The sequence below is a fragment of the Helicoverpa armigera genome, chromosome 14 (genome assembly GCF_030705265.1).
Source record: "Helicoverpa armigera isolate CAAS_96S chromosome 14, ASM3070526v1, whole genome shotgun sequence".
Classification (NCBI taxonomy): Eukaryota; Metazoa; Arthropoda; class Insecta; order Lepidoptera; family Noctuidae; genus Helicoverpa; species Helicoverpa armigera.
In genome coordinates, this window is record NC_087133.1 from 11,766,099 (window position 1) to 11,782,663 (window position 16,565).

The window sequence follows — 16,565 nt, forward strand, 5'->3', positions numbered from 1 at the left end:
GTGGTATTTGTGCATATGCATCCCTTAACTTAAATATATATTTTTTAATGCAGCAGTTTTATTTGTTGTATGTCGCATAATGATTGTTTGTTGATTTCATCGTCGTTCCGTCATTCACGTGATATAGAATAATGTTTACGCCTTACACAATTTCAGCGCTTGCTGTCTAGGTACAAAAAAACAATACAATAGTAAACACCCTTCCACAATATTATTGGCGGCGAGTTAGTGAACTCATCACTCTCGATATGTTATTGCCATGAGTGACGCACGTTGGATACATATCGCGCGAATATTTGTTTGTCTGTCCGTCCTTTACAAACAATATACTAACTTATTGCGTCGCTGAACAAAAAATCATTCTTCGGTCGACGATATTTGCTCATATTTCAAAGAAACCAACTACCATTTTTATTTTGAAGTAAGAGCTTTCTTTGAAGACTGAAGAATAGTGTGAGTTTTATCAAGCGAATTTTCAGACCAAATCAAAAGCATGATAAATATATTGGTTCAAAGATTTTCTTATAAATCGTTAGAATAAAGAAATGAAATGCGGATTGTATCCTTATATTTCAGAATCAGCAGTAAAATATATAATACTTCAACCCTTTTTCACCAAAGTACTGAAATTCAAAGTACAAGCATATTTCAAATTTCAAAGAGCATTATCATTCATTCGTTCAATTTTAATGTTTATCAATTCTGTCCAATTTAATCTTTATCCATGATAATCACTATCAACCCATAAAATATTTCTCGTTTGTAACCAAATCCCGTGCGAATGGGTCCACCATACTATTTACTAAGAAAACCAATGTTGATCTACTTGCACGTCATAAAGCGTATCCTTGACGACTGAGAGCCATGTGGGCTTATTTTATTTGATATCACAGTATTTGGGATGAAACACTTCGTTTTATTACCCTCTTGCAGTAAAAGTTAGGAAGGTCAATCGACAAGAATCATTGCTGTACTTGATTTTAGTTCCGCGTTGAAGTGGCGACATTTAGAAGTTTGTGAAGAGATTTATTTAGAGAGAATACCTTGTGATAGCTTCTAAATAAACCATACAGTGAAAGCTAACTAATTCCGAGTCGGGATTGTGATTGGGAACTCTATCAAGAATGTTGATAGTAGTAACATAAGTTGTAGCTGATCAAAGAAGTATTTGTATCCGAAAAACAAAAATCTACTTCTATTTTTATCTATAAAATAAAATGTACACAATTATTGTAGCAACTATAAAAATAACGTAGGAATGTAAATCAGTCCCATTAAGTATAAAACACAAACTTGCCTGTCTACAAAGCCCAACCCAAACAAACCCCATGAACAAACCAACATCAACATAACGTCCAAAACCACAGACCACAAAAATCGATCACACCAGCCATAAGAGCAAAAGTTCCGATGTCCAACCGAACGGACAGACGGACATATTGGTCGTGTTCCAAATAATGCGTAACAAGAAATGTCATCCCGCTAACCTATTTGTCGGATGAGAACTTTTGTAACCGAGACCTAGTTAGCAGGATGTGGCAAACTTGCCACTCTTGTTAAACTTTTTGTCGCTGTTATAAGTGTGCTCATTAAATCTTTAGGGAAACTTTGTAGACGTTAGCGATATCTAGGTGACTCTTAATTGTTAAATAAAAGGGAAAATATAGCAATTAAAGTACTAGAGTAATAGGACCTCTTAGGACAATTTCAACAGAAAGATAGGGGAAGATATAGAACAAAATTTTCAGACATCACATGACCACGTGCTTTCACAATCATACAAGACAGATAGATATAGATAGTTTGTGATATTTACGACAATTCATATAATTTTCATTCCCTAAGCAAACTTCGCAAAAGCAATCTACCAAAATATACGACAGAGAAACAAATAAATGCAAATCTTCCACTTAATATCTCCAAATCCATCGTAGATACTTATTCCAATTCCTCTCAGTGACCGAGACCTCCCAATGAGGATCTGCCCTTAATCTAGCGGAGCCTTGACAGTGCGTTACGTAAGGCCACTTCTTATCTCAAACGACTATCCAAATGATCTAATTATTGCTCCAAGTTCACTAATCAGACTGCCGGCTTTTTGGGATGTGGTCATTTGGTTTTTAGGGGATTTTGAGTGGGACAATTGAAAATGTTAGCATGAAAAAGGGTACTTGTATGTACATAGATTGAGACAAAATAAACACCTTCTTCTTGTATCATTTCAAAGCACACGCAATATTGATTTGTTATAGAGATGATGAAAAGTTTCAAATGTACAAAATAGCTCCATAAGAATGGAGGAGAAACCGCAAAATGTTTTAAATAATATAATTACATAGATGAGTAAGAAGAAAGATTTTCCTTAAAGTTATGAAACAATCAACGCAATTTAGAGCAATTATAAAAGAATGTAAATGAAAAAGATTTTCATAATGAGATTTAAAGAAAGGCCGCTGACAAGACAAGGAACTCAAAAGTTGGCAAATATCTTTAAAGAATCTTCGGGGATTCCAAAATTCTTTTCAATTAGAGAAACTTATTACGAGACGCTTAAAAATCTCTCGATTGGCTCCCCTGATCTTCGTATTAAAGAGAAAGATTAGTCGAACGAAGGTTACTGGAGAATTCGGAGCAAAATATTCTCAGAAGTTAAGTGTGATCATTTTTTAGACGGAGACGTTTGATAAATATTAGGTATTAGCACTGAGCTAAAAATGAAAATTGGGACTTGGCTGCCAGTTTTGATATAAGAAGATTCATATGGATTCTATAACCTATGGATATTCAATCGCTGACATGAATATTTTAACCACTAGACACTGTTCATAATTTACATTTTAAAAAATTTGTAAACCTGAAAGAATCCACTGAAAGTTTATGAAATCTCAATGGATTACGAATATCCATCGATACCTATATTTCTTACCACTTGTTTTAGTAAAAAACTAAGCATTTAATACAACAGAAAACCACAATAAATACAGCTTGTAAATAAAACATTATTTTTCAAGTAGGTACGTCTTTCGCAAGGTTTTTCATACCTTATCCCTTGAAATATTGGCAAATAACAATCGGAGTGTTTCAATACCTTTCATAAAAAGTGTGCGATAACATACAGAAGTATGTGCTTTTAATAAACCTTTGAAATCCTCTCGTAAGGTCCTGAACCCTTTCACATACTTTAGCACCGCGCACTTTGAAGTTGTTTTCATCGAAATTGTTTAATCTAAAGCTCAAATATTTTCTTAAATGGTAATGCTTTATTTTATTTGTATATGGAGTTATCAAAGATATGCTGTTATAAATATGTGGAGTAAATATGATGTGATATAAGATTTATATCTTATGGTGTCAATCTAATTTCATCTATAGGTTCGGTTTCCATAATTATCTTCAATCCAATAGTTGAAATTAGCAACTTACCATTACAAAATAATAATAGTACCAAATATCTATGTAGTCTTCTATTTACATGCATAAAAAATAGTCCATAGGACACACAAACACTAACACAAAACTAAAATGTAATATCACCCCTATCATTGTCCCAGACAAAATGACTCCAGGGGCTTTCTGTCCACCTTCCAGCCATACAGACGGTATTAAAGTTTACAAACTAAGTACCTAACAGCAGTCTGCTAAGATTTCATTAAGAAGGTTTTGGTCCCAGGACACAGTTTGACGACTGAGTTATGACAAGAGAGTACTAACTGGAGATAATAGATTATTGAATATGGTTAAGTTGTTAGACTGTGTCTTTGTTTTTCATGTTGGGTTAGTTTTTAGTTAAGAAAGCTGTTTTTTTCACTGTAAGTAATTTTGACTAGCTATTTCTCACGGTTTCAGCTACATCCTGGAAAACCCGAAAAAATATGACACAAAAAACGTGGCTAGCTATTAAAGAAAGGAAATTCAAGTCTGTCAATGATTCAAAGATTCCTACAGCCTCACAAACTTCACCTCGAAATATAAATTTGTTCAATATAAGGCATCTTCTAAGCAGTACTTGTGCCATCATCATATCTAAAATTAAACCACATTACCAAACATGGTACCGCATAGTTGCACATTAAACGAAAATTCCTTCCTCCACTACAACCATAGCTAAATAACGTGAACAATTTTCATCATTCTCCTTTACTGCTCAAAATTATAAGTCAAAGATTCTCTCAGTCCTTGTGCTGAAGGCCACAAAGGGAGACAAATAGGTGTTTGATGAGCAGTCGGGTCCCTTGACTTTTGCCCAGCACTTTATCGGGGATTGCATATTCAGTGGGAACGAACGGATTGGTATTAATGTTGTTTTGGTCGAAGATAAGGTCGGTTGGTGGCCCTGAAGATTTGGATGAATAAGTATATTGTCAAGGATAACTATTAAAAAAATTGTATTTAGTAATATTTTAGATAAATCTTATTTACGGCCAGTTTCTTCATCAAAAGTTAAAGTTAAAGTAATGTCTAAAGTAAAAGTAACGGTCAAATTCGTTTTTTCAAGGCTAAAGTGACAGCAAAACTAATAGAAAAATTGAATTTAACCGTTACTTTTACTTTAGACATTACTTTAGCCATAACTTTAACTTTTGATGAAGAAACTGGCCGTTAATGATCCTAAGTTTTAGTGTCCGTTAAAACATAGGGTGAAATATGATATTTTATTGTGTGAGAGTGTCCTAAAACATTCATTTAATTTTTTTTACACTAAAGACTACTAACTATAATGGAAATTAGTGCGTCATTACGTGAGATGAAAACTAACGTTAGGTATTTTTCATTCCAAGTTTTTGTTTGAATGAATACTGCTTCAGGCCAAAAACAGTTCTCGTAAAATTAGATCTTAAACATTTACGTACTACCTAATAATAGAACCCCACAAATTCAATGAAGATAAACAAAGTGTTATTGAACCTAAAATATTTAGGAAATAATATCTTGAAGGGTTTATTTACAAGATTGATAAGTACAGATTTGTGTTTACAATTATTTGTAACAATGATTGAAGATAATGTAATATTACACGACAAGAAATATCGTTATATTGTAAACCCGAAATCTGAAGTTCATCTTGGAATTCTGAGAAGTTGGTTAACAACGAAATTGAAAAGTTTGTGAAGAGAGTAGCATTGTGTGCCGCGAAAATAATGATGTTTTATACTTTAAACCATATATCAACCTTATAACAATTTTAATTTTGTATCTTACTAGTATTATGAAGTTGAAATGCATGTTTGTTTGAACGTAATAATCTCAGGAACTACCTACTGGTCCAACTTGAAAATGTATTCGTTGTTAGATAGCCAATTTATCGAGAAAGGTTACAGGCTACTTTTAAACTAGTTTTGTAATTAAAATTAAACTTATTACCCTACCATGTAAACCGAATCAAAAGCCAAAAGCCTCCACTTAATTCTAAGAAGGAAGCATACTCATCTACAATGAAAAAACAATATACAATAACCCTAGTATTTGGCCCAAATACCCACATAACATACGTAATCTATTAATGAAAGCAAAAGTATCTACACGTACATAATGGGATCACATTACATAATCGCCCAGTCACGGTTGACCCCCATCCCAGGGTATATGTGAAGAATATGCGGATCATTTATCATTGGTAGTCACTCGATTAGATTCATATTTCGCTTGTAATCCTTCAGGGTAAGGCTGGGGTTATACTGAAATGGAAAATTGTTTCCTTATGGAAAAGCTGCCAGAAACTTTTGAATTGTCTCTTAAAATCAAAATAATCAGCTCCGAAACTGAAGTTAAAATATTTTTTTAAGGATTATATAGAAAGGTCAACGTCTCTTCGGTCAGTTAGGTTTGAAAGTTGGAAAAATGATTGAAAATCTCGAAATTATTTCTAAAGTACGTTTTGTTAAAAAAGTAATGGGACAGATGTCAACGCGAAGTTTGAGAGACCAATGAACCTATCAATCCAATGACGAACTTTTCTAAACTTCGAAACAATCTTGAAATAACATCTATTGAAATACTTCTTCTTCTTAGATTGTGTAAATATTCCCCTTTTGTATTATTTTAAGTAAGTTTCTCAAGTTCATTATTTCGATAGCATCGTTATTCGTGAAGCTCACGAATTATAAAAACACATTTACATTACGCTCCGCTTAGCATATCCTTATCATTATGTTGGCACATTCCGGCTTGTGTCAGTGGGACCTCGAGCCCATCGTTCCCAAGGCCCGGGTATTAATCTTGTGCAGCTCACTGACAGTCGTGAAGGTTGCATTATTCGAGCCATATTGGAATTTTGGCCTCTCTACGTATTCGTACCCTCAAGGTTGTGTGAAATGTGCGCGAGATTCCCTGACGTAATGTCAGTATGTTCTAGCAGATGTTTGACTCGTTCCTGATTTTTGCTCGTTTTCGTTTTATTGTGTTGTGATTTTGTGTATGATGGATGCCTTTCAACTGATTGATTCTTTTTGTAATGATAATGTTTAGATTTCCATTATTATATTGGCTTCTGTTTAAATAAAGGAAACATTGGAAGTACCTAATTAATTTTGAAACAGCATAGGAACAATTAAATCGAACTGTGGTTAAAAATGAGAAAATACTATTGGAACATTTTATATAAAATCCATTTAGGCATAATATCTCACTTTGTAGGTATGTCCAATGACCCGATAAACAGACACGTGTGACAAAAGCAATAAAAATCTTCACAACAAAACAATTGAATTGAACGATAATATTCCGAAATCTATAAATAAAACACTTTATAAGTGAACATCTCTAAACGCTCGCATAACAAGTCCATAAGAAAGAACATAAAATAAAACATATATTTACAAAACTTTATGTGCCAGTCGTAAATTGAAAAAGATTTCAGTGTTCGAAGGACGTATAATTTTATGAATGAGCGCCATTTTATAGCAAATAATATTGGAGAAAGTGCGAAAATAAAAACCTGTGAATATTGAAGGAAAAAGGCAAAACTTTGAAAGGAAAAAATTGTAAAGAACTTGAATATGGAAGACTAGAAAGGGAATTTGTGTAATGCCGTGAAAATTCCTATAGATAGCGCCACGTGCAACGATAGTGTTGTGTTGTGAATATAGTATGGAAATAGTTTCCTGTATTTTATGTATCGATTCCTTACAAGACGTGACTTTGGCAGAAGTTATAAATAGAAAAAAATATAGCCATTGTTGGATATGAGGGCTATATAAACAGAAGTCAGAAACATATTACTTTAGATATACCAGACTAGCTATAAATTATAAGCAACATTGAAAATCTAATAATTTCTGACTTGAAATGTCTTAAGCATCATAACATATACTTAATGAATATTTATACAGAAAATATTACGTCCCACACAGAGTCTATATATGAGCACTCTTTGAGTTCCTATAATATTAAAATCTTTCATAAAAACCGAATCAGTATTACGGACACAGATTAAATAACAAATGGAGTATGAACGCTAATGTATGCGTGGGATGGCATAAAATAACAGTATAAATTGACATTCACAAAAATGTTTATAATGAAAATTACTGAGAGAAATGCATTTTAAAATTTTATTACATTTCATTTAGCAGGAGATAAGTAAGTCATATACGATGTTTTTAATATGACTTCAACTCAGTCGCGTATTCGTTTTCTAAACTATTAGATTAAAATCTCGGTCTTACTATTAGTTATTTCTGAGGTACAATGATGATCCAAAAATTCCAGTGCTTCATCATTTTGAAAGGTTAAATGTACGCTCTGAAAGTGACTTCTCTGTGTTTAAGGTATTAATATAATAAAACCGATGAAGTGTGGACAAAAATGTCTTATTAAGAAAGAAGCCTACTCTTCTAGAAAATTGTGAGGAACGTTCAGATTTTGATGACGGCTCAGTTGTTACGTGTAACAAAATTACTTTGTTATAGAAAGGTTTTTTTAGGATTTATTACTCACGAATTTATTTCATACTTACACATTTCAACATAATACTTACTATCGACTGATATTTCGGTGACATTGAAATAAAAGTCGTCTTTCAATATATTCTATTTGGTTAACACGACAGTCATTTAGAGAAAAAATATATCGTAAAACACAATGATTACAAAAAAAAATATTAAATTAAATTATAAGTGCTGCCTAAAAAAATATAATATCTTAAGACACTCTTGAGTTGTAGGGTCTATAAACTAAATCACTGACACACGACATCTCAAACCCCCAAAAGGTCCTAAGAGGATTATATGACCCCCGAAAACAGTTAGCGTCGGGGCCTAAGCTCCTAAACTAGGTGCTGGAAGTGGGACATTCAGTGTTCCAATATTTGAGACCTGTGCCCAATTTGTTGGACCTCACTTAACCAACGACAGAATATCTGGGGCCATTGGAATTGGTAGGGAAATTGAATTGGTAGCTCTAGAAAATAGGTCTGGTTTTGGTGCTAAATTGATTAAAAGTGTCACTCGTAATTTTCACGTAAAAGTTGTATACTTTATGTTCATGACTAACACTGAAAACTAACCAATGTTCTGAACAACAGATATATTATACATTCGAGGAATCTTAGATGAATTCATCCGGTAATGTCAGTATCAATAAAACAGATTCTATTCGTCATTTATTTTGATCAATGAATCTGTATTAAAACTAAAAAGTTTATAAACCACTAGGAATTAAAATTGAATAGTTAGAGTAGAAAACTCAAAGTAGATAACTTTTTCCAATATGTATTCTACAATGTATTCCTGATTCCAATAATTTTATATCAGAAACATATTAACCTTTGCCCTTTAAGAACCATCTCATTTTCAAGAGCTATAAGTACTTTTGGTATAATCATATTAAGGCTTATAAACCACATTATGACTTCCTTTGACACGTAATACTGTTTATTATATTCAAGTAATATCAATTATCAGGAGCCCCAATGAATCATAATCGTATTTCAAATTGTTTGATGCTGTGGTTTGTTAACGATGAGTTCAACATAAATAAATTTCTATTTATCAAAGTTTCTAACTGCACTTGTTATTGTATCATCGAGTAACCTTTTGACTCTTTGCTTAAGTTCAAAACGAGTTATGTTGTTATCAGATTTGCGGCTTCGTGAATTATTGGACAAAACCTTTCAACAACAAACTCTAATTAATTAATTACGTGACTTTTAAACTTAACGGCTATTTAGTCTTGCTTTTCTCTAAACTTATATTTAGGTACTATCGTTTTTAGAAAATCAAAGTAACGTACAACAATTGAATGACGTGCTACGATAATTAATTAATGTTTAAGTCAGTCTGTAGAATTCAGATCAGGCTTCACAATACAGATAATAAATCTCTGATCTCTGTTGAAGACATTCAAGGTTATGCCACAATAACTTGGAGCGGCAGGACTCCAAAATTTGAAAAGGATCTCAAGTTAAGCCTTTTCGTCCATAAACTTGAGTCTCAAAAATTCTGACACTTATCTGCTTAATAAGAAACTCGTGTATAATCCGTATGATCCTGCTCACCTGTTCTGATCGCAACAAGTCTGAGACCCGGCGGCCTAGTTCATCGGCCTGACCTACATTTCCCTTCGCCCCGCGTCTCCCTGACCCAGCGAACGACCAGCGTAACTTGGCCCCGGACCATCGTAATGAAAAAGGAAGTGGAAGGTGCCTTGAGACATGTCGTGCCACCATGTCTTTGCGATTTTTATACGATGTCTACTGATAACGTGGTCCCCCTGCTGTGTTTTGGCATTAAACTTGGAGTTGATAGTGTCTGCAAGTTGTAGGATGTCAGAGTGGCTGTCGATGGTGTGAAAATAATACGTATCTCGTATCTTTTATAGTTATTGTTTTTAGGCAAAAAACCGTAGCATAAGTGGTCGATAGGATAGTATTTCTGAAATGAAAACATTTTTTAAACTGTTGTGTAAGTATCATTACTTTAAGTAACGTTTTCAATTTGCTTTTCATAAGCAGAAAGATTCTAGAATTTCAGTTTTTCAATAAATTTAGTTTGAAGACTTATTGATATCTCGGTTTCCTCTGTCTCCTCTCATTTTTCTTTCAAGCTCTTTCTTTGTTAAAATTGAAGAGAACAAATAAATTATCATAACTGAACTTTACAAACAAGAAAAATACAACATAATCACAAACGCTTCCTTAACCACCATAAAAAATCTCATAAAAAACATTCAAGACTTAAAAACAACACTCAAATATTCTTAAAATCTTCAGCTAAAGTAGGAAAAAAAGGAAAATTTAATCCGCGACAGCTATACAGACAATAAAATGAGTTGTTCAAGGCCGCGGCGGGAGAGCTCTCACTTCGCTGGACAATCCTCTTTTGCATTATACACAGCATTGTTCGCGATACCCGGTCATTCTCAGCTATTTAATATATAACCACTGTTTGTGCGATTGAAATAAACTTAGTCCTACAATTTGGATGGTTATGGACAATTGATAAGTTTGAACAAGGTACGTTGGGCTAAGTTTGCAGTTTGATCTAGTTGGTTGTCGTTTCAGGCAATTGTTTTGGTTTATGCTTTAATAATTTTCAGTCGGTAAACTCAATTTACTTATCTAGTCATATTCTTATCAACATTGTTGCAGAGAATTGCATCAATATTTGCCTAGCAGCTAAAGCTCGAGACTTTAACAGCTTCAAAGTGAACACAGCTTTCTTAGTAAGCAGAGTTTTTTCATAGCTCTTGCGCCTTTTAATCGACAGCCACATAGCTATAAGTTTTTGCAAGACTTCGAAGGCATCCATTTTGACCAGAGGGTTTTGACCAGATCCAGAAAGTAGAACAGGCTGATTTATGACCAGTTTTCTGTACGTGTCAGGTGTTTGTTTTCCCAGGCATTAATCTTGGATCAAAGCGGCCAGCCTACTTACAATGATGGACAAAGAGAACACCTACGCTGCTATTAGTTAACTGTCCGCTCAAACAGTTTTGTTAATGAGGAACCATATTAGCAAACCTATAATTGTAGGTAAATTACTATGTAATTGGCTTACATTGAAAGAATATAGCATAGGTGGTTTGCTAAACGTTTAAAACAACCAACTGTAATGTTCCTTCCACTATTGGTCTCATGCCATTGCCTCTCATGGGTTCAGTTCTTCAAAATTAGGCTGATGATGATTAGGAGGTTGTATAATAAAACATGGCTGTTGTATAATAAAACACTGAGGCTGGCCAAGGATGACCCATCTTTTCTTTATAATATTTATAATTAATTGATCACCCACCTAATGACCGAACGTACTTAGTGAAGCTCGACCTTGATAATTTGCCACTCAGCCACCAAATAAGCCTCCTTGTTCCCATAACGCCAAAGCCTGCCGGGACTGTGAGATTGTTTCAAAGAGTTACTGCATCCCAGATCCACTTAAGCCATCAGAAGGAACATGGTGGGTTTTAATCAGTAAAACACTCTTCAAGCAGTAGGAGTTATTTGATGATTTCCCACCAAAAAAAAGGTCCCACAGTCGAAAAAAGATTTAGATATAAGCATGGTCTTAGAAATGGTCGTAATTGGTTGTCTGGTGCGACGGCTGGGCAGCAATTTGTCTCAATTTGTGCTCGGTAAGGGGGAATTAGTGCCAACAACCGTTTGGAGTGTTTTAAGCTGTTATTTTCTACTTAGATTATTTTGTGGGGTTGTTGAATTGGTTTCTTTTTTATTTTATTTTAAGTTTAAATCGTTCTTTAATTTTATTGTCCCTGAAATGGAGAGGATAAGCTTTAAATATTAGGTTTTATTTCATTGCTATTATCCTGTAATATTGTATGTTCAATTGTAGGTGTAATGTAATTCTTAAAAGAAGTTCTTCTGCAATAAAGCTGGGAAAACTATTACTTAAGTCGAAAAGGGGCGTTTGAACTTTACCTATTCAGATATAAAATCAATAAGGAACTAAACTCACATGCACAAAGCCAATAAATTGAGTTGCATCATAAAACCTCCAGCAGTATTGGGTGTCGTGCGTCCCAATTACATAATTTAAGGGTATCACTACATTTGTTCGTATTTATTCATAGCCACACGCATCTGTACGCACGATTTGTTTCAGGACCATTGAAGCTTGGATCATTTTTGTAAATTAGTAAAAATGTGCTTTTTATTTAGTAAAAAATAATGTGTTTAAATTAAGCTGTTTGGCAATCAAGTTTCTCAAAATCACTTTAGACTAAACAGGTGCTCTTTCGTTTATTCAAACTTTAGTGAAAATTCTGGATACTTAGCGTAATATTTTATACAAAGAAAATTTATTTATGAAATTTAAACAAGTGCATTAGATCAATTTCTAATTACATTATAAATATTGATGTTTTGCTTTTAAAACTAGTTTATAATATGATAAATGATTTTCTTTTGAAGTATATAACTGTATTCCATTGACGAAATTATTAAAAATGTTATACTTACTCTACATGCATCAATTTCAATTTAAACAAAAACGTTATTTTTTGCGTTGGTTAATTAGTTGAAATTCTCCATTCACGTATTACCAGCCCTTATTAAGCGTAGGTCTCACTAGGCCGTTTGACCTCAGACCTCATCGCAGGTGTTTAGATATTTACACAAACAATATAATCACGACGTGTAGTCACGACTTTACTAAAGGTTACTTTAACGTGGGCTTAATTGATTGCTTTGTGTACTTAACAGAAGTTATGATTACTTAGATTAAGATTTTACGCCATTTAATGTAAGGTTATATTGTACTATAATTGGTAAATTACCAGTTAGGCAGCATTGTGTTAAAGTATACCCAAAAGTGGAACAAAAAAACTTGACTAAAAAGTATACTATCTACTGTAGAGAGAGAACTTCGTACACAGAAGACAAAATCGTATTTATAATATTAGATAAAGGACCCTTGATAAATTAACGATCAAAAATCACGTGGGACTATCAATCAACTCCATTACCCCAGCCTTCGTAAATAATCACGGTAATGCTTTCCAAATTGTCATTGTTTAAAATTATCGAAATATAATCGTTTCCAGGCCAAGGCCTCGAATATAGGTTAAGAAAAACTAAGGCATCATTAATATCAAATCAGTTGTTACTATTCAAATCGATCTCCACTGTATGCAACTTCCTATAGAGTTTTAAAGGAAATTGAGACTTAGGGCGAAACAATACGATTCACATTTAATTGGAGAGTGTATAGTCATTTCCGACTTTTGTATTGTAATGCGTGGGTACAAGGTTAGGAGGGAAGAAGACGGGTGTACGAGGGGTGGGGAGGGGTGGGGTGGAATGCAAGGCTAAGAGGTCGCAGGTAGTACACTGACCTGACCTACATTCGGTTGCAGGGTGCCGTGTAAATATTGATTTAGTGACCTTTTCCACTTGTTGCTGTATGTTCCAAGACGTTTCCACGGGGTTTCAACCGTTTTATGGTAAAAGAGCATTAGGTTATTGAAGTGAAAAAAAGATCCTTTTTTTTAGTTTAGAAATATGCTTTAAATAATTTATATGCCTATCTTTATCGGTGTGGCGTATAGAAATAATATGGAATAACCATGGCAAGGTTATGAACATAAATTCACATACTAGCTGCTCCTTTTCGTACCTGGTTAAACAGAGGTTTCCGGCAACTGAGACCACTCGTAGATAAATTTAAAAAATTTACATAGCCATATTCAGCACAGATAGTGCTGCTTCCCAAAAATGAAGAATTCTTCTTAGGAAACCTCAGTAACTTTTGTTACATAATTTTACCTTCTTTTAGATAAAGTCCCACTTACAAATTACCTGTAAATAAGATTAATACTACATAGACCAATGATTAATTTTATTATAATGTTCATTGAATTTAATTAATAATTCTATGACCTTCTTAGTATTTCGCAACAAACATGGTGGCCATCAAAGTCTATACGTTCTATGGTGTATGTAAATACAATGTTTGATATGACAGATGGTGTAATTCCTTCCCATTGTTGTATGACGGTGAGATGACAAGCCCTCTTCAAGTTGAGCAAACGTAACATTATTCAACACTTTGATCTTACATTTAAGCCACAACATAACTATAACATAGTTACAGCCTTTTTATCGTCCCACTGCTTTGCACAGGCCTCCTCTCACACGGAGAAGGATTGAGCATTATAAATATTTTATACTGTGCTTTAGCTGCTTAAGCAAGCTCTTCTAGCAAATTACTTAATTTTTAAATAACTAAAATCTTTGCTTGATTTCTTACACTTTCGATTTTTTACCACTTAAATAAATAAGCTCCCGAAAAGCTATGCCAGAATAGAAGGAGAATTATTGATGTATTTTAGCAACTAGTTATTCTCCCCGATTCCAAGCCTGTCTCAAGGGAACTATACCTGGACAAAAAAATTGCCTTAATGTTGTTTCTTTGCCTCTAGCTAGATTATGTGTCATTCACAAGGTTAAAAAGTGTTGCCCTGACTGCAGAGTTACTTTTTCTTTTATAACATTAGCACTTAAGGTTTATTTTTACGACATAACACTTCTGTTGTCCTGAATTATCTCTTGTAACAATTTATTTATGTTTGTTACAGCGTGGGTGCTCGGCTGGCTGATGTGTAAGACGGTGCCGTACGTGCAGGGGCTCTCCGTCGCCGCATCAGTCTACAGCCTGGTGGCAGTCTCACTTGACAGGTAAGAAATAAGCTAAAAGAGGCTTTTATTGACTTTATGTTTACTGTACAGGTGCTGTTGAAGCTGAAAAGAAAAATAGCTAATCTTAACAGCAATCTTAAATGATTGTTTCATGTGTGATAACCTCTAAAAAGTTAACTATTCATATTGACAATATATTTGTGTTCATTAGGTTCTATTGTAGCTAAACTGGGAAAAACTAGTCTCTCTCCCATGCCTAATTGTTGAGCTACTAAGCCACTTTTATTTGCATTAGATCAATCCAGAATGTGCGTAGTATCCGTCTTGGAGAGTAGTTATTATCCGTCTTTTAAATACATATTTTCTACATTATCCGCCACATTAGCCGAAATTAAGAATTGGTTTCTTTTTCTAAAGGTTTATTTAATACTTTGGTACTAAAAGAAAATAAAATTCCTAACATATACCTAAATTACATAGTACCAAAATTTTAAATTAATGTTATCCTTCTAAAGAACCATAGCTACAAAAAACTTGGTACTAACTGAAATTTTATTATGACATAAAATATTTCTTTGACGTGATCTCATCGGGATATTTATATAGGATTCATTCGCCGTAATACATAATATTACGATCTGATACCATTAATAACCAATGATATCTCTTTACTTTGAAGTTTATCTAACCCATATAACTGTGTGACATAACCTACATACCTTCTATGCTTATTTATTCTGTTACTGAGTTGAAAATATAAACTGAATAAATCTTGTACATTTTATTTATTTTTAAAACTTCTTGATGAAAAAAGCACAGTTGTTATTCATAAAAAAATCTATAAAATATTTAAGAAAAACTTTTTCGTTCTGAGGACCATTTTCACCGACAACTCGAACGTCCGTTTTATTTTAAACAATTATTATTTACTTTGTAAACTGAACAAGAAAAAAAACAGCTGTTTTAAAAACTTATGTTTATGGTGTCGGTGAACCTGGGCCTAAGTAGTGTGCTCGTTCACTAAATAAGTTGAGCCAATATATTAGTGTAACTTTTGTGAATACCATTAAAAGCGAGTTTAGATAACAGCAAATTGGAAAACTTTTTAAAGAATTTTGTTCAAAAATTTTAAGTTGGTTCACTGGTAGGTATAGATTTTGATCTGGATAGTTAAAATTTTTAGGTTGTCATAGCTTACTGTCTCTGAAATAGAACTTTAAAACTTAGAAAGACTTATTATTTCCCTTTAACATCTAAAAAACTAATATTTGTTAAAGTTATTTTACTCGACGTTGCATACACTTATGATTCACTTTGTGTCTCACAACAACACAACACAAAATTCAATTTCCTCTCTTTTCAGCTCCACTAAATAAAACACTACCCGCATAAAATGCAGCTGCTTCCAAATTACCCGGAATGCGCCAAAAGGGTCGCGACGACCCAACAATACCTGGGACCTTGACCCACTAGGCCTTATTATAATATCGGGCCTATAATGCAAAAGGACCAGAATTCCAAACTCCAAGGTCCTTCGAGCCAAAATTAGTCAAACATACCCCAAACTGACAAAAAATTTCGCCAAGAATTTTGATCGATGGGGCTGAGGTCTGATAGAGCTTGGGGCATTTCTTTTGATAAAGAACCTTGAGTTTTGAATGGAAGATTTTTTTATATTCAGATTAAATATTAAATATTTAAATATGAATAAAAAACATGACTCATACTACACTACATAATAAATGTCTACCTGAAACAGCTTTATGTCTTATTGAAATTTTCCATTAATTATTAACACCATGATAATGTTACAAGATAACATTACCATGGATTTTCCCCAAAGGGAAGTACGGATAAACCAACATTTCATAAGTTACATACAATGTTAATATTTATTTATTTATTTATTTATTTATTTATATAAACTTTTTGCACAAACAGTACAATGGCGGACTTAACGCCTTAGGCGTTTTCTCCC

The 16,565-nt window shown here is 33.5% G+C and overlaps 1 protein-coding gene across 1 annotated transcript in view; it reads left to right on the plus strand.

The window, feature by feature from the left end:
• The window catches only part of LOC110375089 (orexin/Hypocretin receptor type 1), a 76,190-nt gene extending 61,503 nt beyond the window's left edge, over positions 1-14,687 (plus strand). Inside the window, exons 2-3 of the mRNA XM_064037939.1 lie at positions 14,527-14,626; positions 14,678-14,687. Coding sequence (XP_063894009.1) covers positions 14,527-14,626; positions 14,678-14,687 — 110 coding nt within the window. The remainder of the gene's footprint in view (positions 1-14,526; positions 14,627-14,677) is intronic.
• Positions 14,688-16,565: the final 1,878 nt, after the last annotated feature.